Here is a 20,702-nt window from a genome sequence, read left to right as displayed (position 1 = left end):
TGTTTTCACTCTCTCGGTTGTAGGGTGGCCGGAGGCGGAATGTAACATTTACTTATATATTTATATATACACACACCTCTCTCTCTCTCACTCTTCCTGCTTTTAAGTTGTGCGCCACGATAATGTCTGCGAGTAATAAGTGTGCGCATGTTGGTGTGTACGCAAGTGTACACTAATGTTTGTGCCCAACGAACATTTTTTTTCGTCGATGGGAAGGCGTGAGGTGGGGTGTAGCGCTTGTGCGTGTGTTCTTTTTGTTGGCGGTGACGTCGCTAAGAGTGAAGCACACCCATTTATTTTGAGGTTATAATTTTACTGCCGAAGGTTGCACACATGTCCGTCATCCACTTAAAGTTCTTCTCCCACTTGTGACCAAGGTTCACGTGTGTGTGCGTATGCGAAGCACGTCAAACAAAAATACATCGCCCTCTGCCGTTGATTCTTTCACCACCTTTAACTGATTTTTCCTCCAAAAAGATTTTTTAAATAAAAAAAAGGGCACAGTGAGACGTGCTGCTAGTAGCAAAGTGGAGGCGTAATTTTTTTTTTTTAGAGCGCCAACGAGCACGCTTCTTAGCTCTACACTTGAGTACAAGGGTCATTCACGCAAGCTTCTATTACGTGTCTCCGCAGCTCGTTTAAACGGGGAGTTGACTGACACGTTAAAACGAAGGAAAGGAAGTGGCGAGAAGGAAAAAAAAAGAAACCGTGTGAAGAGATTTCCCTTCGTGCGCTTAGTTACTTAATCAAAGGCGCCACCGTGTAATTAAAACCACCGACCACAAGTAAAATTGTCCGTACACATTATTTTATTATCTATTTACTCATAAGTTTATACATTCCATGTGGCGCGTGGCATTACGGCGCCCTCGCGTCGCCATGCCATGTGGGTGTATTGGTCATATTTACCGTAGAGGCAGCGGAGTTCCGTACGGCAGCGTCCCTGCTGATATTGAGAGCTCCCGCCATAGTCGTAAACCACGCGAGGAGGATGTGTTGAAAAATATATCAGGCAGGTCGGGTTCGGATCAGGCGAATGAAGAGACACCCGCGTATGAGGCGGAGGGTTATGACCCGTGGCGGGTACTTGGCTTGAAGCCCGGGGCTTCCACTCATATGGTACGGTTGCGTTACCATGAGCTTATGCGTGAGGTCCACCCCGATCTGGAGCCAAATCGTGTCGGCGACATATCGAGGTTGAATCAGATCAATAAAGCATACGAAATCATTACAAAGAGCCCCACCATAGACCGTCGCTATCGTAACTTAGTAAGTGACACGCAATATTTTTACTACAAGTTTCTTCCCGAATGGATGGCACGGAATGTCGATGAGATGCCTCGATACTGGAGTTGGGTCCGGTGGCGTACTCCTGGTGCGTTTCAGGTGTTTCTGCTTTGCTGTGGTTGCTACATGGTGGGGCGCTTTTACGCTGCCTTCCCAGTGCTCACAACAGCGTTCCTGCTTTCCCTCTCATTCGATATTCTGTTTCATACAATGACTGCACCGGCGACATGCTCTATGCTGTTTTTGTACGCCATTATGTCGTCACAGAGCTATGATATGGCTTGGCTGACGAGCCCCAAATCCTTCCTCAAACGTGAGTTAAGTTATTAGTTGACAAAAGTAATGCGTCATTTGTCTGGTACACATATGTTTTCTTCTATACCTTCGTGTAATGACAAACACGTTGATGCTCGGGCAGATGCCTAGGTGCGGGCACACATACACGTACGTGAAGATACGTCTTGTTTTTGTGGTCTTGGGTATGGTTCATACACTGCGCAGCGTTTGTCTAATAACACTTTTCCGCTAGTCTTTGTTTTCTTTAAATAAAAAAAAAACAGAAGTTTATTTTTCTCTGTTATTTCTTTAGCGAAGGTTAGGAAGCGTGTCTTCACGCCCCCTAACCCTGCTTTTGCACTTAACATGTTGGTGGGGTTCTTTACTGTGAGCCTCTTGTTGAATGCTTTTGCATACCCATGTTCGTTCGTTTTTTTTTTTTTGGTCGTCTGTCGTTTACCGCTCTGGTTACTACTGCTGCCCGTTTTCTCTCTATTCTTTCCCTTTTGTGCTTAAACACCCACACACACTTGTACATGTCTCCCCATTTCCCGTAACACAATGTTGCAATCAGTAATTCCTACTGGCTTCAGAGTGCGCTGGTGGAAGAAAAGGTCGCAAAGAGAAGTGTGAGGGAGAGAAGGTCAAGAATCCCCGCTCTTTCCCCCAGAGGGAGAGAAAAAGAAAAAGAAACTACCCCCCGTTAACAGCAGCAAGCGGGAAAAGAAATAATAGGGTCTTTTAGGCCGCAGCGCCAGTAGCAACTCATTTTTGGTTGCTTTCATTTTTGTTATTGTTGTTGCCGCTTTTTTTTTTGTTTCGCTTTTTTCCATAGGCATGTCGTACAACGCGTCCACTACCCCACCATTCGTAGTGTTCCAGAAGCCCATATTCCGCTTCAAAACGCATGGGGGTCCTGTCGGTGTTCGCGAAGGCAAAACCAGTGCCAGCGGTACAGCTGCTAATGGCTGTAAGAATGGCGGTAGCGTGGAGGGGGCCCCTAACATTGTTGTATCGCGAATATACATTGATGAGGTAGCAAATGACGTCGTCATTTTCAGTGATAATTCTCGCGAGGTGTGCTTTTACCAGTTATTGTTGCATGAGGAGGAGGAGGAGGGGGCGGCGGATCGGATAGAAACCTCACTTGACCAACCCGGGGACCAGAAACATCAACAGCAACGGTTTACAGAGGAGGAGAAGTGGCTGCGGCACCACCCCATGCTGTGCGGTGACGCCGTTTCATTCAGAATTGTGCCCAAGAGCAGCGATGACCAGTCAGTAATTCACCACGCCAAGCGCTGCCCCATTCCCGTGTGCAGTAATGCTACGGGCCCGGCTCATCTCATTGCGGTTAGTTTAAACACTGATGCTGTTTTCTTCTTTCTTTGCCACCTGCAAATGCAAGGGGAGAACAAGTGGGAAAACAGCCTCATAGCAACCTATCAGTGTAAACCGCGAAACCTGCGGTTCCGCAAAGGTTTTTACCCCGTCTGTGCATTTTATTGGGTGGAAAATGTGTGGGGGGACAGAGGAGATAATGGAAGTCAGGCGCCATATCGGGGTTTGCTGCTTACGCCGTTTACGGCGAGTGACCCGCACCGGCAGCAGCGGTGTGCTACAAAAAGCAGTGAGTCCGCCACTCCTTCGACTCGCCGGATCCTTTGCATCACGTCAATTAGCATAGATCTCCTTGGGATACCGTACGGTGCTAAGAGTGCTGAAAACAAAGATGGCTGGGTGCTTTTATGCCGCTACACGACGCACACAGACTACTGGCACTACTGTCCAGCAGCTATGGCTATACTGTCAATTAATATGCTGAAACCGTGGCACGTAAAGGTGTTTGAGCTTCAGGGAGAACAGGGGCTTCGTAGGCTGCCGTCATTAAGGCTGGAGGAGAACTTTCTGGCGGCTGAAGGGGAGCGGGAGACGACGGCCTCTTCACTACTCCCAGCTGCCGCATGTATGAACGCACCTCCTGTGCGATATCCTGTTGTTCTGCTTGCGCTGTACCAGCAGCTGTTTGTCTGTAGCCTTTCACGGAGGAGTAGCGGCGTTACATTGTTTCGCTACGTTCCTTCTGCGGATGATGGAAAGAGCGGGGGTGTTAGTTCTTTCACGATGCACGCAGTGTTGCGCACTGACTTCCAACTGCATATGCGTCGAGAGCCGATCGCACTTCAGGTGATCGATAATCTTGTTGTTTTGCATGCCCCGCGTTTGGGCGTATCGACAGCATTTGACATTCTTCACTGCGAGGAGGATTGGGAAGAGGATGCCAACCATGACTGTTCATGGCATACCAACGCTTCTGGTGCACGAGGCTCAGTTGGGGAATCTGAAATGCAGCGTCGCTCAGGGGTTATCTCGTCGGATACGATAAGTTCAGGAGAGGGGAATGACCAAGCGGGGCGCAGGATGTTCACGCAGTCCTCGTGGTTTTCATGGCTGGCGAACAGAGTTCGGAATAGCTGCGTGAGAAAAGGCCGTATTTGCATGTGTGACGATGCTTCCGGGGCAGAAGTGGCGATTCCTGTTATGCAACCGCTGCTTAGTGCGGCACTTTCACTGCACCCAGGGGAACGCGTGGACAAGTTCAATCCCATTTCGTGTGAAGATAATGAGATTTACAACCTCGATTTTGTCTCTGGTGCACTGCCGTTGTTGCTCAACCGCCGCAGTGGTGCCGTGTGCCTCGTTGGTGTTAATCCCTTTGCATTAGCTGCTGTAATGTCGCAGCCCTGTCAGCGTGTGCAGTTTTATCTTAATCGTATGTACTGTGCTGGGAAGGCTGTTCACTCGCTTGTGTACGATATGCTTTTGAGGCGGAAACACCTTTCTGCTGTGGGCCGTACTTTCGAGTTAATCACAGCTCACCATGCGGCTCATCACCACTTGCGGGCACCATGCGGCATAAAGGGTCCGCGAACCTCAACCAGCACGTTGCATGAGGCCACTGTACGTGGAACACCGGGGAGGGATACATATTCTCTGATACCCCAGCAGGAGTTCAGCCGTACGGCTTTACTTACGGGTAATCTTACCGCGCTCTGCCATTGGCTTCCGGAGGAGGATACGGATGGACCGTTGCCGTATTGCCCACCGTGGCGCTGCAGGAGTTCTCTGACGATACAGGACATCCTTGCGGCATGTACATCGTCTCATGCCTCGACCCATCGTCGTGATGTTTCACTACTTGAGGAAAGCATTGGTCAGGTTGGACTAGAGCGTGACGTGTTTACTCCTTTGGTTGACTCTGCGATGCGTCACATGAGAGAGGGTACACAAACGTACGCAGGGGATGCGATGGATGCGGGGTCGCTTGCTTCGACCAGCGGTTCGGCTTCCGCGCACTTGTGTTTCTGCCGGTACCTCTTTTACGCCCTACTGGAATATGCTCGTTGTGTGGTGGGCACCGGTGTTACACTGATAGGTGGACTTCAGCAGGACCTCATGCGCCTTTTCCCATACGTCGCCGATGGTTGTGGTCCTCTGAGGCATTTCCTGCGGTCTACCGTCATAACAGATCAATTACCCATGGCTCTTCTCTTCCTGGATATGGGTGAGGAGTGGTGGCAGATGGGCATGGATACGTTAGTGAGGCTCCGTGCCGATGATAAGATTGTGGAGGTGCTGTTACAGGAAAAACGGCTTGTGGAGGCAGCGAAATATCTCTACTCTGTTGTGAGTCATTCTCAGCAGGGACTCGGACCTACGGAGCGTCTCATTCATGCGCGACTGATGGGAGACATTTTCCGGTCGTCTCTGAAGATAGTAGAGGAAGAAGAGGAAGAATCTACTTTGCGCATCAATGGCACTAACCCTCACGCGAAGGACGGGCAATGTGGTGGTGGTAACGGTAATGTTGTTGCAGGTAGGGGGAGAAGGGGCCGAAAAGCAATAGAATTCATGGCAGTGTATGAGATCATCATCGGCTGCTTGCTTCGCCAGCCACATTTCGACGAGGCAGTGCCTCAGCAATTAGTTCCCGCGACAGCGAAGTATCGACAGTTGTTAGCAGAAGGGGGTGTCAATGCGGTGTGAGAACCAATATACGCTTCAGCCTCGGTGCCACATTTGTTTAGACACGTATGGTACTGCTTTTCTTTTTGTTTGTCTTGAATGCGTCTCGTTTTTTACATGATTGTTCACTGTTGATGCTTCGGCATTTTTTTTTTGCCTGCCAAAATCGCGGTGTTCCATGTTCATGCGATGGCTTTATTGTTTTTATTATTACGGAGGCTGTTTACATGGAATTCGTTCGTCCTTTTTTTTTTGTTATCCCTCTTCAAGTTTTCAGGCATTCCGTGTTTCTCTTCCCGACGGGTTCCCTGTTTTTTTTTTTCGTTGTATTATTATGGTTATTGCTGTTGTCATTCTTTCCATTAAATGTTACTTTGCTTGTTGCTGATTGTGCGGTTACCGCACTTTACTCTCTCTTCCCACGGGCTTACCAAACCTTTTCGAGAAATGCAGCACCAAGGCAAAAGGAAAAGCGTTCCCTTTTCGTGTTTTTTTTCGTGTTTACGTTACTTTTTGCCGCGATTGGGAAGTGCACTTGCCTGCCTTTTGTTGTGTGTGTGTGTGTGTGTGCATGAGGAAATGGGAGGAAAGACCACCGTGTGCGGGGGAATGGTCGTAGCTGTTTTTTTCTTTTAAAGTGACGACTGATAATGATGATGGTTTGGGGCTTCGTAAGTGCTTGCCTTGCGGCGCATCACTGTGAGGGTGTGGAGGAAAGGAAGGGGGGAAATATGGCAGGTTCTTGCGGCGTGCGCAAATGGGCGCTGTTGTTTCGTTGGGTCTGTGATGGCGCTAGCGGGAGGAGGGGGTGGGGGAGGGAGGGGGGAGGTGCGTGCGTGTGCGAATAATTTTATGTTGATTGCCAGTGCTCATAGATTCTACCTCTATTGGTTCTCCAACCAGGGGTCTATTGAGCAATGGTAGTTGGTGTTCTTTGCTGCTTGATTCACCTTTTTTTTCCTTCTCTGTTTTTTTCCTCCTCCCTTTCACCTGCATGTCGTGGGTTGTAAATTTATGACTGTAACTCATGCCAACAGGGCTGGACCTTAATATCAGTCCACATTCAGTTCGTCCCCCTTTCACTTAATCTTTTCTGGCTCCTGTTGTGCGTAAGGAGCGGTAAGGTGGGTGGAAGTGAGGCACGAAGCAGCTGCAAATGTGCTCGCGTACGTTCACATTGTGGTGTGATAAGAAGGACTTGGTGAAAGGGGGGAAATGTAAGGTGTTTTTGCTTTTCTCCACCTTTTGACCCAGGGATAAGGAGGAAAAAAGGGGGGAAGGGAGACAAGAACGTGTGTGGCACCGAAATCGATGCCCTTTGTGTGCTGACATTCTCTCCATCCGTTATTATTATTATTATCATCATCATTACAAAGCAAAAACATTATTTTGCCATTACTTGCCTCCTATTCAGGTCTGAAAGTGACTAAAAAGGAAAGAAAAGGGGGGAACGAAAAGGGAAGCAGGTAACATATAGTTTACCTGGCTCTGGTTGTATTCGGTCTGTGCGTTAGCCATCTTGGCAAAAGAAATGAACGATGCCGCTGTTGCAGGTCACTCTGGAGGGTTCCATCGACCCAACCCATTGGGTGAGGATCGCAGCCCGTCCAGCAGCATCGGGTCAGTCACCGGCGCCGCCGCAAACGATGGCGCGGCGGCTGGCAGCGAGCGGCCCATCAGCGTTGAGGCCAAAGCCGCGATTGAATACGGAGAGGGCTACCGGGTTATTCTGGAGTCCATGGGAGAGCCGGGTTACGGCGCTATGAAGGCGCTCTTTTACGGGGAAGAGGGACCTCCGCCAAGCACTATCCCCGCCATTTCCGTTTCTTTTGAGTTATTCGAGTCGGTGCAAACTCGCTTCGTGAATACGGAATTGGTGTTGGAGCGCACTCGGGCGGAACTCCACACGCGCTGTCAGGAGTTGAATGAAACGAACGCTCGGTATGAGCAGCTGCAGGCATCATATGACGTTCTTGAGAAGCGCTCCCTGGAACTAGAGAAGAACAATACACAGTTGCATCAAAGTATCGCTAGACAGAATATCTCAGCGGACCAGTTGCGTCAACAAATTAGCCGGTTGAAGGCTGAGTTAGGGATGTTTGAAGATCGGATGGCGAAACGGGACGAGGAGCTTCAGATTTCAAACAACCGTGTGGCCGAGGGACTTGTTGCGCTTTCATTAAAGGAAACCATCATTACAAACCTGCGGCGACAGATCGGGATGGCTAGTTACGGGAGGCGCCTTCCTCACCAGCAACTGATGCACGAGGGTGGCGAGTACTCCGCGGAAGCACTCAAAATTATCGCGGAGGGCGTTGAGGGGAACTCAGTTGAGGCAGAGCATCGACTTTATACGCTAGGACTGGAGTCGGAGATCAGGAAATTAGAGGACGAAAAGAAATATATTATGATGCGTCACACGCTCTACCGTAAACATGTACAAGAGGTGACGGAGGCGTACGAAACGCTGTGCATGGCAAAGGAAGATGCTGTGTTATCGCATGTATGTGTCGGCCCCCCTGCTGAGGGAACACAAGAGGAGACCGAATCCGTCCCTACCACCGGGGATGGGCGCTCCACCAAATTCGATAGCACGCAAGACCGGCTTTCCTTGGGACGTGCCTCTCCGAAGTCGGCTGATGGGGCCACTCTTCAGGGCGCTCCTACCAGCGTGGTTCCGGCTCAACTCGTGGCTAGGAGGGATGTCTTCACAGATGATGAGGGCTCTGTTGAGCGAACGCCTCTCATTGCATCTCATTCCACTCTTTCAGACAGTGAGGAAGACGTGCCCTCTGCGGAGGAAGCGGTTCCGAAGACGAAGTCAAAAAAGAAGTCTAACGTGCTGCCGCCTAGTGTTACATCGGGACGGGACTCACGTGCTTCTGTGAGCTGGGATAAATTGGCAACTTCTGTCGACGATGCGGCGTTACCACCGTCTAGCAAAGGTCGGCAGAGTGGCGCCGCTCAACCTCCTAAGACAAAAGGGGATTTGTTCTCTCCTCTGGGTTTGCCGCGACCAGACACCGGTTCTACATCATCGCCCAGACAGTCGCTAACTACACGGACGACGGAAAAAAGTAAAAAGAAGAGCACTTCCAAACGGCCGGCGAAAGAGGCAACAGCCTCTAAATCGGGGGCGGCAGGTCACTCGGGTGAACGCGCGGCTTCGGATCTGTCATTCCTCCCTAGTGACAACACAGACGCTCGTGTCCCAAGTGCTGGTAGCGACTCAACGAGGCGTGGGGCCCACGGTGAGTCCCGCACCGAAAAGCAGTCGCGCCGCGATGATGCTTCGCAACGGCCTTTCTCCGGTGGAAGCACGCGCAGCAGCGATACTGGGAGGAGGAGGGTGACGTCAGCTTCAAAGAGAAGCTTAACGACCGCTGAGGATGCAGACATCCGTGAGAGGAGGAAGACTCCATCTGAGCGAAGGACAGCGAGCCATTCGCAGACTTCCCGAGGTGGGACAGCTACGACGAGAGATTTGAGCTCACATGCACTGCCTCCTTTGGGAGTAGGACGGGGATCTTCTGCCGGTGCCGGCGGTGAGGCTACTACTGACGATGGTGAGCGCGAGAACTCTCAGGAGACACGCTCACTCTCTCAAACGATGGAACTTATGGCTCGGATGAGTCCTTTGTCGGTAAGCGTTGGCAATCACGTCGCCGAACTCGCTCGTCACTATGGCTTGCTGCACCAGTCTGTCATTGCACTAAATGAACTGTTGGAATCGTTGTCGCTAAGGGGCAGCACGGACTCAACAAAGACCGTGAAGTTCCGCGCACCAGGGCCTAACACAAATACCGTCGTACTGACGGAGCACATGTCAGAAGTAGTATTGAGTGACACACTAGTACTGGAGAATTTTCTGCGTCACGTGCGCGGGAGGTTGCCATCTGGAGGAAGCGCCAGCGATACTACGGGCGAGAGAAGTAGCCTATCTTCGTCAAACAATTTGGCCCCCGGGAGCCCCCGAGGTGGTGCTGCCCCCAAGTTTCCATCGAAGGGCACAGGGGCGTCACAGGGGTTACGTGCACCGGGAAGGGCAGACGACACCGGTTCCCCGCAGGCGAAAGGTGCTCAGCAGGCGAGAAAGGTGCGTGCTGTTGCTGCTGCTTCTCCTGTCACGAGCGTTGGTGGTGGAAGCACCAGATCTGCGGCGTCGCCAAGTAATCAAAAGGCGAGCCCGGTGAGGGGCTCAGGTGGTCAGCAGCAACCAGCTACAGGAGGGGATGGTGATGTGCGTACCACAGCGAAGCCGGCAAGCAGGCATGGACCCGGTCAAGTTAGAGGAAGGGAATCGTCTGGTGATATTTCCTCAGATGAACGCTATCAGCAGGGAGGTAAAACTGATTTGCCGGCTCAAGTGCAACCACAGTCGCCGAGGGGTCGAAAGGTCTCTTCTCAACTTTCGAGGAGTGGAGGTGGCCGCAGTTCACCAAAGAGCTTTCAGTCTCATGACTCGGGTTCGTTGGCAGACTCCAAGCGGCGGTGGTCAAAGGGCGGAACAGCGCACCCGATTCAACCTTCGCACGGGACTGTGGGAGGGGGTTCGAGTGTGTTCTCTAGTTCTGCAGTGGAAAAAGTGGACACTCCACCTGATACAGCACCGCGTCCGACCGCAGTCCCTGCCAAGCGTAGCGCCCCTGGAAGTCTTCGAGGACCTATTACGGATGCTCCCCAGTTTGGCCCTGGTACTTCGGATCTTCCGTGCTCCGACGATAGGGATACCAAGGTTTCGGAGAGCACCGGTGGTGCAACATTTGTCCCCTTTCTTTCAGAGGCTTCGGGATATGTAAGGGAGAGATCACCGCCTCCCGTGACACTTACGCGGCGTGGGGTACAGCGTATTCCGTGGCGGGCTTCGGTGATTCGCGTCGACCTGTTAACCGACATTCCTGAGGTAAAGCAAAGGGACCGTGCGCCCCCAGCCAGGTTCACAGGGTTGCAGCAGAACTTCTCCTTTATTCAACAGCGTGGGACACCTTGGTATGATCCTGGCACACCTCTGTTAGAAGGCGACGAGGATCAGTACGAGCCTCGGGAGCAGCGGCTGCTGCATGCTTATACCTTCACCCCGCGTACGGCTGAACAAATTTTCGCAGGCATTGGACGTGGGAGAGAACGAGGCAGTGTTGGTGCCGGCGGTACTGGTTACAGTGAGCGCACTGGCTACAGTGAGCGCGCTGGCCCCGGCAGTGTTGGTTATGGTTCTGCCACTGGCCGCGATGCCCGCACTGTTCCTGGCAGTTTTGGTTATGGTTCCCGGGCTGGCCGTGATGCCCGCACTGGCCCCGGTAGTGTTGGTGCCGGCGGTACTGGTTACAGTGAGCGCACTGGCCCCGGCAGTGTTGGTTATGGTCCTGGCACTGGTCACAGTGATGCCCGCGCCGGCCACGGTAGTTTTGGCTATGGTTACGGTGCTGGTGGTAGTGGTGGAGGCGGCCCCGGCACCGGATTTGCTCATCGCGGTGCGTATAAGCCACTTCCGCTGCAGCGTAAGTTGGCTCGTACTCACGAATTGCCCCAACGTAAGTTAAAACCCGGGGTAACTTTAGACATAGGGACGGAGGGCTTTCCCACCGCACGGACGTACCTGAGACCAGCTGAGGAGGCCTACTATCGGTCTCTCTCCAGAATGCTCCTGGCTCACCGCCCCAAATCAGCCACTGGGCCCGTTCTTCCGGAAAGTCCCGTACTTGAGCCGAACATGTTCAAGTGTTTCAACCCTATCAGCACAATGTCGTCTGTCCAATCGAATCCAGTCGTTCGACCTCGGCCATACGTAAACATGGGTGCTGAGGGTGGCCATTCAAACGACATTTCCCGCAGAAGAGGTACTAGTGCTCTTCGCCCCGTGGGCCGCAACCTGAAAATGTGTTCGCCCTTGCCGTGCATTAACATCACATTAGGTGATGTGGGCGTCGATGAAAATTTATGGCAAGAATCGGGACTACCCCAGTCGTGGCGGCCGCTCTCGTCAACGGCGAAATGCGTTCAGCGGAGTCTACTGCGCAACGTTAATCGGCTGTGTCAGAGCACTTTGGGACGTCGCCCTTCCAACCTCGCATTCTGCCGGAACGTTGTGAAGAGGTATGTACAGAAAGTTCAAAGCTGCGGTTCGGGGGATTTCAGCCCTCCACGGCTCTCGGGTGCACTAATTAGGAAGCAAATTCTACGTTATTCAGCTAATCGTGCACGAACCCTTCGTCATTCCGCAAAGCGTCTCCCGAGAAGGGCATTCTTCGTGAAGCAATGCATTTTGGCGCGGAGAGGTGCCGAGTTATGTTCTAACTGGGTACTTGTGCCTTTGGAGTTGCGTCATCTTGGTGGCCGTCATCCTCCATCTGTAAGTCCCAATAGCAGTTTCCGAATGAGTCCATAAGCCCAATAGAACTACATGGGAGCGATGCCGCTTTTGTTTAGTTACTTTGTGTGTTGGTTTCCCTCTGTTTTTTTCGTTATATTTTACATGAAGAAGGAGAGTAGAAAGGAGATGGATTGGTAGAGTAGTTAGAAAGAAGGGAGGAAAGACAAAAAAAAATGATGAAGAACGTAGCAGATTGAGTCACTGCGTTATATACATATATATATATATATATTCGTTGGTGAGGAAGCAAGAGAAACAGGAAGATATGTATATATGAATGATGTACTTGTATGTATGTGTGTTCAATGCTGGGCATCTGAAAGTAATGAAAAAAAAAAGGGGAGAATTGGTATCATGAAACGGGATGTTTGGGTGCATGGGAATGCGCCCGTAAACCAGTAAAAAGAAAGATAAAAGAAAGGACTGTAGATATATATATTATGTATATACATATATTTATTCATGTATACGTATACATATACATCCATGTATATGCTCGTATGCCTATGTACTGTTGTATTTTATGGGTCTCTTTGTCTTTCTACGATGTTGTGTGTGTGTGTGCTCAAATGCAGATATGAAAGTGCGCATGTGCATGCTCTTACGATATTGTCGCAACTTTTACTCGCATTTCACGGTGTTTCTTTCTTTCCAGATTCTTTTGTTTGCTACACCAGTCCGTAACTCTGCACCTTTTTTTTTTCGCTGCTGTTGTTTTCATCATCATCGGTCTGCTTTGATATGTGAACTCTTTTTTGTTCACCATTTTTAATCACTTTGTTTCGTTTTACTGTGGCGCAAGTATTGGTGGGAACGGTGTTGAACTTCAGCATTCTTTTTGTTTCTTCTTTTCACCCTTCCATTTCTTATATGAACTAAATATGAACAAACAAGCATATTTACGTTTGTTATTCAGCGTTACGACATGCGCGTGTGCATATAAAAACATATATGAAAAAAATGAGTGTGATGTTGATGATGCCTCAGGGGTTCGGGAAAACTTTCTTTTTTTCTTTTTTCCTCTTGTCGCACTCTCCTTCATGTGCCTTCTTCCCACTTTTCTCTCCCCTTTCCTTTCATTATGTTTTATATCACCGTTATCATCATTATCATTATCATTGTTATTATTGTTATTATTATTGTGCATGAATTCAGTAACTGAACGTCACTCTTTTTGTGGCCTTTCCTCTTTTCTTGTTTGACACATCCGACTCTCTTATTTTGTCTTATTTTGCCTTTTAACCTTCTGCATTTCAATAGATTTCTTTCGCCGAAGGCACAAGGAAGAATCATTTTTTTTTTCCCTCTCCCCCTCCGAAAACGAAACAAAAAGCAAGACAAGGCAACAAGAACAAGGAAAAAAAAAACAGCAACATTTGGGTTAGGGATCGAAGGAGTGGGAATTAACTCAGCGAAGGAACAGATTGAAAAGGAAGAGAAAAAAAAGCAAGACAGACAAGCAAACAAAATAAATAAAGTAGGAAGGAAGTAGACACGAAGGAGAGAGAAGGAGGAAAGTGAAGGGACAAACAAACATAAAGGGTGAAGAATAACGGTACACATAATTGTTATTTCCTCTTCTTTTTTTCGAGCATAGAGCACACGTAGTTCAAATTAAGATATTTGGGTTTTTTTTTTAGGGCTCCGGTGAGAATAATATTAGTGCGGAAGCGCAGCCAGAGCTGCGGAGAAAACACAGAGGAGTGCCGAAGGGCTTAGAAAACACGTGCGGGTGGACAAAGCAATAAGTAAAGAGGAAGGAAGCGAAACAAAGAAAGGTAGAGCACTAGAAACTTTGTTTCATTTTCGCTTACATTTGTTAGACGTGCACTCACGAATACACACAAAGAAAAAAAAGGCACACCCGCGCATACATCCCTCGGTTCTATACTCCTACTTGTGCATCGTCAAGTGAAGGAGGCACTTGTTTATAACATATATATATATATATATATATTATACGTTGCCGCCTCACTTCCATTTTGCGGTCATCGTCATCATTCATTCGCTTGAGCGAGCGGTTGTGCTCACACAATAAAAATCAACAACAGTGTTGTACTGAGGAGAAACGAAGGGAAGGGGCATCGGTGGCAACAGCGCATTGACAATGGACAGTGATACCATTTATTGTGATGAAAGCTCCGTAGCGAGTCTTTCACAGCCTCAAGGCCGTCCCGCGTTACGACTCGATTCCCTCCCCCCTACACCAATGGTCCTAACGCCATGTGACTCCAACGTCACGGCATCCGCCAGGAAAAATCAACTAAAGCAGCAACGGCACCAGCACCGGTCATCATTTGCATGCACGGCGCTAACATCACCTTCACTTTCGCAGTCCGACTTCATACCTGAGACTCAGTCACTCACACCGCCGCCAAGACCAGGTGCTGTCGGTCCCGCTAGCGGTGCGTGTGATAACGAAGTGGAAGGGGGAATGGATGTCAGTGAAGCTAATGACAATGCCTGCGCTGACTCAAGTGCTCTTTCGAGCGGCCGTCCGCCGGTGTTTTCCATTTCACGTGAATTGAACTCGACACAATCCACCGAGGATCGCTCTTCGTCCCCGTCCTCGCTACTAAGGGAACCCCGAGCGACGATCACGCCGAGAAACTTCCCTCACTTGCAGCTTTCAGACTGTGAAGTCTCACAGGGTGACAATGATGAGCACGTACCCGATTCACAAGGTTCTGCGTTGGAGCAGGAGTTTCAAGCATGTTTGGAGGGACATGGGGAGTGCTTCGATGCGGAAGCGGAGTCAGCGGAAGTTTTTGGACGGCAGCCACTGATAACCAGCCAAGAGGTATATGAGGAAGGCTGTGGGAGCAATGCTATGCGGCGGAGTATGTTGTTGCCACCGGGAGCTGCATTGGGCGCGATGTCCGGTGGGCTAACACCGCCTGGTGAACCAACCATTCATGAAGAGCAGCTGCGACCCGGTTGTGGGAAGCGGGTACGCTCCCTCCAGTCTTCGTTATTGTTGTGCAACGGGGGCATCAGCCCACTTGTAGGTGGCGCCTCGGAGGTTGGGACTCAGGTGACGAACGCTCCGGATGAGGAAGATGAGAGGAAGCGGTTTCGTCCGGACGCCGAGGCAGCACAGAGGCGGAATGAAGCGCTGATGAGAACGGCGGCTACTGATGTGCAGCAGACCCAATTATCTAACAGCTGCCTGAGTGGATCGTGGGACGTGAGGCTGTCGCCTGCAACTGAACCACGGGGACGTGAATCTCTGCTACTTGTTAGCGGCTCAACACCAACGCCTTCCTTGCAGGTACTCACTGGGACGCCTGTGAGAGATGGCGCTGGCTGTGCCTCGGAGATTTTAGACACCCGCGACAGTGCCAACGCTAACACTTCGGCTCCTGCTTCTACAGCACCAAATAACGAAACTTCCCTCGTTGGAAGTGATTACGATTCCGTGTGGCCCCGTAACGTGGCTGCTGGGGACGGCACCGGAGAGGGGGAATGTGCACTGCGCATTTCGGATACAACCGAGGAATGTTGTGATTGCAAGGAAACCCTCGGCAATAAAGCCGTAGGTGGTTTCTCAGGTGTGGGGGGTAACGCGGAACGTGGGCCTCGGAGCACCGATCACCGTACAGTGGTTCCTGATGGTGAGGGCTGCGCCGAGTTAGTGTCTTCGCCGCGTCTTAGTGAAGAGTTTCGATCATTCGTTGAAGGTGCCAGGAGTGAAGTACGGCGTGCGAGCGAACGCCTTTTAGCTAAGTTGGAGGAAGTAAGCCGCACGTACAGTGGATCCAATGTGGACGGCGGCGCCGCTGCTGATGCGAATGGTCCATCCGAAGCGATTCAAAGTGCCAGTCAGGATGCCGTGGTGGCCGCTGAGGGGCGCCGTGTGGTGCGCTCACTTCAACTCAGTCTCAACCGCAGTTCTGTCGTCTTGGGCGAGCTCGAGTTAGCACAAGGTCGAAGCACTTTAAGCCATAGCGGCAGCAGAGGTGACAGTATAAACTCGATTTTATCCGATACCAGTTCTCTCCGCCGGCAGCTGGCAACACACGCCGCTGCCATTTCGCGGCGGCTGCATGGCTATGACTTGGATGAAGCGGGAACGCTTCCAATGATTGTTGTGGTTCGCGTGGTGCAGCAAGTGCTTATGATTGGTTCCCCTTCCAGTGTTGCACCCAACAGTGAAGAGGCCGCGGATCTTTCCATGTGCATTGCGTCGCCCTCACCCGTAACAAAACTACAACACCAGAAGAGCCAGTCTCCAATGTCGGTGGCATCCCCCGGCACCCTCCACACGATATCAAGTGGGGGGGTATCGTCGCCTTCTGCAACTCATAGGAGCCTGTGGGAAAGGATGTTGAACCGACGGAAGGCATCAGCCATGGAGGATGATGCCATGAAAATGTATATAGGTCTCTGGCGCTGCTTCCACGAATGCTTTGGGGAACGCGGTGTTATGGAGCGCCTCGGCGTGCAACCGTCTGGGGAGGCGGATGATGGCAGTGATGGAACCGACTCGGAGGCTCGTCTCATGACACCCACGTGTCTCCCGCTTCTGCGGCAGCAATTAAACCGTTTGGGATGTCAACAGGGGCGCCATCGCTATCATCCCCCGCCACTTGACGTGATGGTGAATTACCGCGTCTTTGCTCATAGCCTCGCTGAGTTGTGGTGAAAGGGGGGGGGGTGGGGCAATGCGATGCGCTTGGCTATGGGAGAAACAACACATAATTGCTTCTCCTTCTCCTCTGTGGCTCTCTTTCTCTTTGTATCTGTTTCTTCTTGTGTTCCCTCTCCTGATTCACGTGCAAACACTCAGTTAGTGTTGCGTGAGTGAAAAGAAGAAAAGGTGGCACATGCGTGAACACATAGACGCGATCAGTCATCTGATGAGTTGAATTGAGGTAAATTACTTTAGAATGTGGTGTTACAAAAATGACGTGTAAAAATTAAAAAAAGAGAAACACACACACACACACACACACACACACACACATACAAACGCCGCCAGCAACGAGGGTAAATTCTGTAGGCTGGATCGGTGATGAACCGTCATGTCATCCACCGCAACATCGGTAGTAGGCGGAGAGGGGAGTTGTTACAAGTGGTTTCTTTTCTTTGACCCCCCCTCTTCGATATTTTCGCGTCTTCCCCTTCCTTATTTTAAATTTTAGAGTCTGACTTCACCGTGTGCTTTACGTAGAGCTGTCATGCGGTGTGCAAGCAAAATCCCTTTTTCTCTTCTGCACGCGCATATTTATTCATCTTTATAAACGTACGCGTACGTATGAGTATCTTTTTGTGTGTTTGATACGCTCCCAAGTAAGCGGTTAGGAGGTTTTCTTTTTGGTATTTTTGTCATTATTTTTGTTATTATTATTATTATTACGTCTATGCTTTAGATGCATTATAGAGTGAGTAAGAGACAGGATAGCGCTTCTGTGTGTGCGTGTGTGTGGGAGGGTGGTGGGAGCAAATTTATTTGTATGTTTTTTTTTTCTAGACGAGTGATTTCCCCCCTTTTTTCTTCCCTCTCCTTTCATTCATTTATTTGGAGCCTCTTCACCATTCCCCCCACTTACACGCACACACACATACATATATATATTTATTTATTTATTGTTACCATTATTATTGTCATTTTAACGGTTATAATTACTATCATAATATTTGTGTCTTGTTTGCTTTTTTTTTTAAATAAAAAAACACAAAGTAATAAAGTCCATTGTGAATAATAGATGTAGAAGCCACATTTTATTTTTCACTTTTTTTTTGTTGTGAGTACGTACGCCGTGTGCACTGCAGAGACGAAGGGGTAATGTGTAAGATGGGGAAGGAAATGTAGTAGAAATCATAATGAGAATAAGTAAAAAAAGAAAAAGGAAAAGAAAAAGAAAAGAAAAGAAAAAGAAAAGAAGAGAAACAACAAAATAAAGAGGTGGTGAGAGACATCGAGTAGGCGGAAAGAAGTACATCGGAAAAAAAAAGTGGAAGGGAAATGCGGTGGTAGGTGAGTGTTTGTGTTCGTATTTGTGTCTGTAAGTTGCGCTTTTCATATTATTTGTTTCCTTTTTTTTTCCCGCATTCATTTTTTTTTCCATCCTTTACTTCTCCTCTTTTTTTTCCTCCTTCCATTTCTTGTCCTTGATGGCTTTGAGAAAATTTCTGACTCCCTACTTTGTTTTTCTTAACCTTCGCAACTTCACATTGTCTCAGTTTCGTGATTGGACTAACTGCTTTTATATCTGTTTCTTTTTCCATTTTGTCCTTTCATGTTTTGTCTTAAAGTAAAGAGAGTAAAAAAAAAAAGGGAAAGAAAAGTGGCAAAGCATAGAGAGTTATGCTGAAGGTTTAGCCGAGTGAGACGTCGTACGGAAAATGTGCGGAGCACTGGACGATATGACAATTCTTTGGAAGCAACCCCAATTCCAACTTTAACTCCAGCATTACCATCAGAGGAGAATAACAAAAAAGGGGCTGAGGACATTGGATGAACAGCGCTGGCCACGTGAAGATGTCCTTTTTCGAAACTATATATATATATATATGTATGTTTGTGTGTGTTTATGTGTGTGTGGGAGTGAATAAGAGGTTGTGCGTTCCGTTATTATTATTGTTTTAACTTCACATCTCGTTACTTCCTCCCATCATGGTGTTTTTTTTTTCTCCTCCTCCTCCTCTTGTTATTTTTAGTCCCTGGAGGCACCAAGAAAGGGAGTGTGATGGCTTAATATATTATTGCATTTGTAATCCGACACATCCACACGTAGATTAATATATACATAGATGTGTAAAATGTACCTGCACCCGGGTTGGTGTTTAGGACGCAAGACTACACATTCCTTCCTTTCTAATTTGCTTGTGCTGCATGACATATATATAAATATATAAATATATATATTTCTCTCTCTTTTTGTGTGTCTTCACTTTAATACTCTTTCAATTACCATGACAACGTGTCTGTGCAATATGACTTTCATGTATCCATTTCATGGACATCTCAAAGTAGAGGAGGGAAAACATTCAAAAGGGAGGGGGAGGAGGAGGAATTACTGTTACAGAGAGGGGGGGGATTTGTGTGAGGAACAAATGACGGAAGCGGCTCCATGCTTCGTGACTGAGAGCGGGGTGCGGTTTGACCACAACGTAGAGCGTGCTGAGTTTAACCAATACTGGTACTCCATCCACACCATTGATGCACTCATAGGTGAGGTCCGTCATCATGCAACTGCATGTGCTTTCCTCTCGACTCCATCGCTGTATTTTGCAATGATTGCAGCTGACAAGAATGGTGGGGACGGTAACACGGAAGAGGCCTCCAAAGGTGACAGTAATGCAAAGTCCGCTCTAGTTCGGGACAGTCGTCTTTTTGAGTACGACAAACAGTGGAAGGACGACACCGGTTTTGTCTTCTACGACTTTCATCGACCGGAGGAGGTCCCCGTGCAGTACTTTGGTGCCTTCGACTACGTTGTAGCTGATCCGCCTTTCATCACAGAGGACGTATGGACAGCGTACATTCAAACGGCCAAGCTCCTTTTGCGTAACGGAGGAAAGTTACTCTTCACAACTGTGATGGAAAATCATACCATGTTGGAAGGACTGTTGGATGGGCCACTATTCATTGCAACCTTCCGCCCAGCTATTGCACACCTTACCTATCAGTACGTTTGTTTCACCAACTACAGACCCACACGACTGTCGCAGGTGAATGAGGAGCTTCCACCTGATGATCCGAAGATTGTGGCCGCTATACAAATGGCGAACGACCTGCGCGAGTCGGAAAAGGCTTTTGTTGCTCAGGCACAACAGCGTGATAGACGTGGGGAGCAACCGCTTCCCGCCACTTTGCGCACCAACACTGTAGAAAGTGCACTGAAGGGTGATACGGCAACAGGTCGTGAAGCCGATATTGCAGGAATTCCCATCAGCGCAATGAAATGGGGTTACATCCCCGATGGTTTGGCGGTGTACGCAAATGGTGATCATTTCGTTCCTTCGGCGGCTGCTGTTGAGGGCGCTGGCTGCAGTCAAGAGGAGGAAGTGGACTATGGCGAAACATATTCTCTTGTGGCGGCACTGCGGGAGGTAATTGACAACTTCAAACGGCACGTTGATGTGCTACAGAAGTCTTTGGATCAAATGCTGAAGCTACAGCTGAAGCGCGCCAAGATGGAGGCACAAGGTGATAACGCGGCAGAAGCAGCGGCATCAGCAACAGCAGCAGCAGCAGTGAATGAGGTGGACGCTGCATTAGTTTCTTGCAAAGAGCAATTCGATGGTATGCTCGAGGAGATGCGCGGAATGATTGAGAACATTGAGACAATGGAAACTCGATTGGCTGATGTGGGTGGCGAGGTGGCCGTTACGTATGTGGGTGCCATGAAGGAATGTGTTGAGGCATATGCCAACGTTCCTTTACAGAAGCAAAAACTAAATGAACTGGCGGCGGATGCTACGCGGAAGTACAAGTCTCCGCTTTTCAACCGTATGAAGGAGCTGTTGCAATGGATAAAGGATATAAAGAAAAATTATCAACTGCAACAGAGGAATGGAGAGGGCGGGAAATAAGGCGCGGTTGCATTACAGGGGGAAGTGCAGTGCGCCGCCAATGGTGATATTCTTGGCAGATCACAGACGAAAATAAGGTGTTAAATAGGGTTGAGCACAATATGGACAAAAGAAAAAAAATAAAGGAAGGAAGAGGAGCGTTGCTGTGGTGGCGCGGCCTTGCGGACCGTTAATAGAGAGAGGTCAAATTCAGGCAATCTCG

General features: G+C 49.3%; 5 protein-coding genes across 5 annotated transcripts, besides 16 other annotated features; all 5 read left to right on the top strand.

Moving 5' to 3' along the window:
- Positions 1-20,702: part of a sequence feature (sequence corresponds to BAC RPCI93-15M23) that runs on past both edges of the window.
- On the top strand, positions 844-1,617 carry Tb927.7.6660 (chaperone protein DNAJ, putative; the record flags this gene model as incomplete). The annotated part of the gene is made up of 1 exon (XM_841193.1): positions 844-1,617. The coding sequence occupies one exon, from the start codon at positions 844-846 to the stop codon at positions 1,615-1,617; it is 774 nt and encodes a 257-aa protein (XP_846286.1).
- Positions 2,785-5,610, top strand: Tb927.7.6650 (hypothetical protein, conserved; the record flags this gene model as incomplete). Its single annotated transcript, XM_841192.1, has 1 exon — positions 2,785-5,610. One exon carries the CDS (start codon positions 2,785-2,787, stop codon positions 5,608-5,610), a length of 2,826 nt encoding a protein of 941 aa, XP_846285.1.
- Positions 6,140-6,159: a microsatellite.
- Positions 6,934-6,960: a microsatellite.
- On the top strand, positions 7,121-11,974 carry Tb927.7.6640 (hypothetical protein, conserved; the record flags this gene model as incomplete). Its single annotated transcript, XM_841191.1, has 1 exon — positions 7,121-11,974. One exon carries the CDS (start codon positions 7,121-7,123, stop codon positions 11,972-11,974), a length of 4,854 nt encoding a protein of 1,617 aa, XP_846284.1.
- Positions 12,167-12,191: a microsatellite.
- Positions 12,389-12,453: a microsatellite.
- Positions 13,057-13,100: a microsatellite.
- Positions 13,895-13,916: a microsatellite.
- Tb927.7.6630 (hypothetical protein, conserved) lies at positions 14,067-16,604 on the top strand (the record flags this gene model as incomplete). Its single annotated transcript, XM_841190.1, has 1 exon — positions 14,067-16,604. One exon carries the CDS (start codon positions 14,067-14,069, stop codon positions 16,602-16,604), a length of 2,538 nt encoding a protein of 845 aa, XP_846283.1.
- Positions 16,893-16,929: a microsatellite.
- Positions 17,280-17,317: a microsatellite.
- Positions 17,528-17,550: a sequence feature (AT_rich).
- Positions 17,615-17,635: a sequence feature (AT_rich).
- Positions 17,798-17,852: a microsatellite.
- Positions 17,994-18,075: a sequence feature (GA-rich).
- Positions 18,463-18,506: a microsatellite.
- Positions 18,803-18,830: a microsatellite.
- On the top strand, positions 18,878-20,500 carry Tb927.7.6620 (hypothetical protein, conserved; the record flags this gene model as incomplete). Its single annotated transcript, XM_841189.1, has 1 exon — positions 18,878-20,500. One exon carries the CDS (start codon positions 18,878-18,880, stop codon positions 20,498-20,500), a length of 1,623 nt encoding a protein of 540 aa, XP_846282.1.
- Positions 20,123-20,162: a microsatellite.

The sequence above is a fragment of the Trypanosoma brucei genome, chromosome 7 (genome assembly GCF_000002445.2).
Source record: "Trypanosoma brucei brucei TREU927 chromosome 7, complete sequence".
Classification (NCBI taxonomy): Eukaryota; Euglenozoa; class Kinetoplastea; order Trypanosomatida; family Trypanosomatidae; genus Trypanosoma; species Trypanosoma brucei.
Note: the sequence above shows the minus strand (reverse complement) of the source record. Positions and strands in the feature narration are given on the sequence as shown.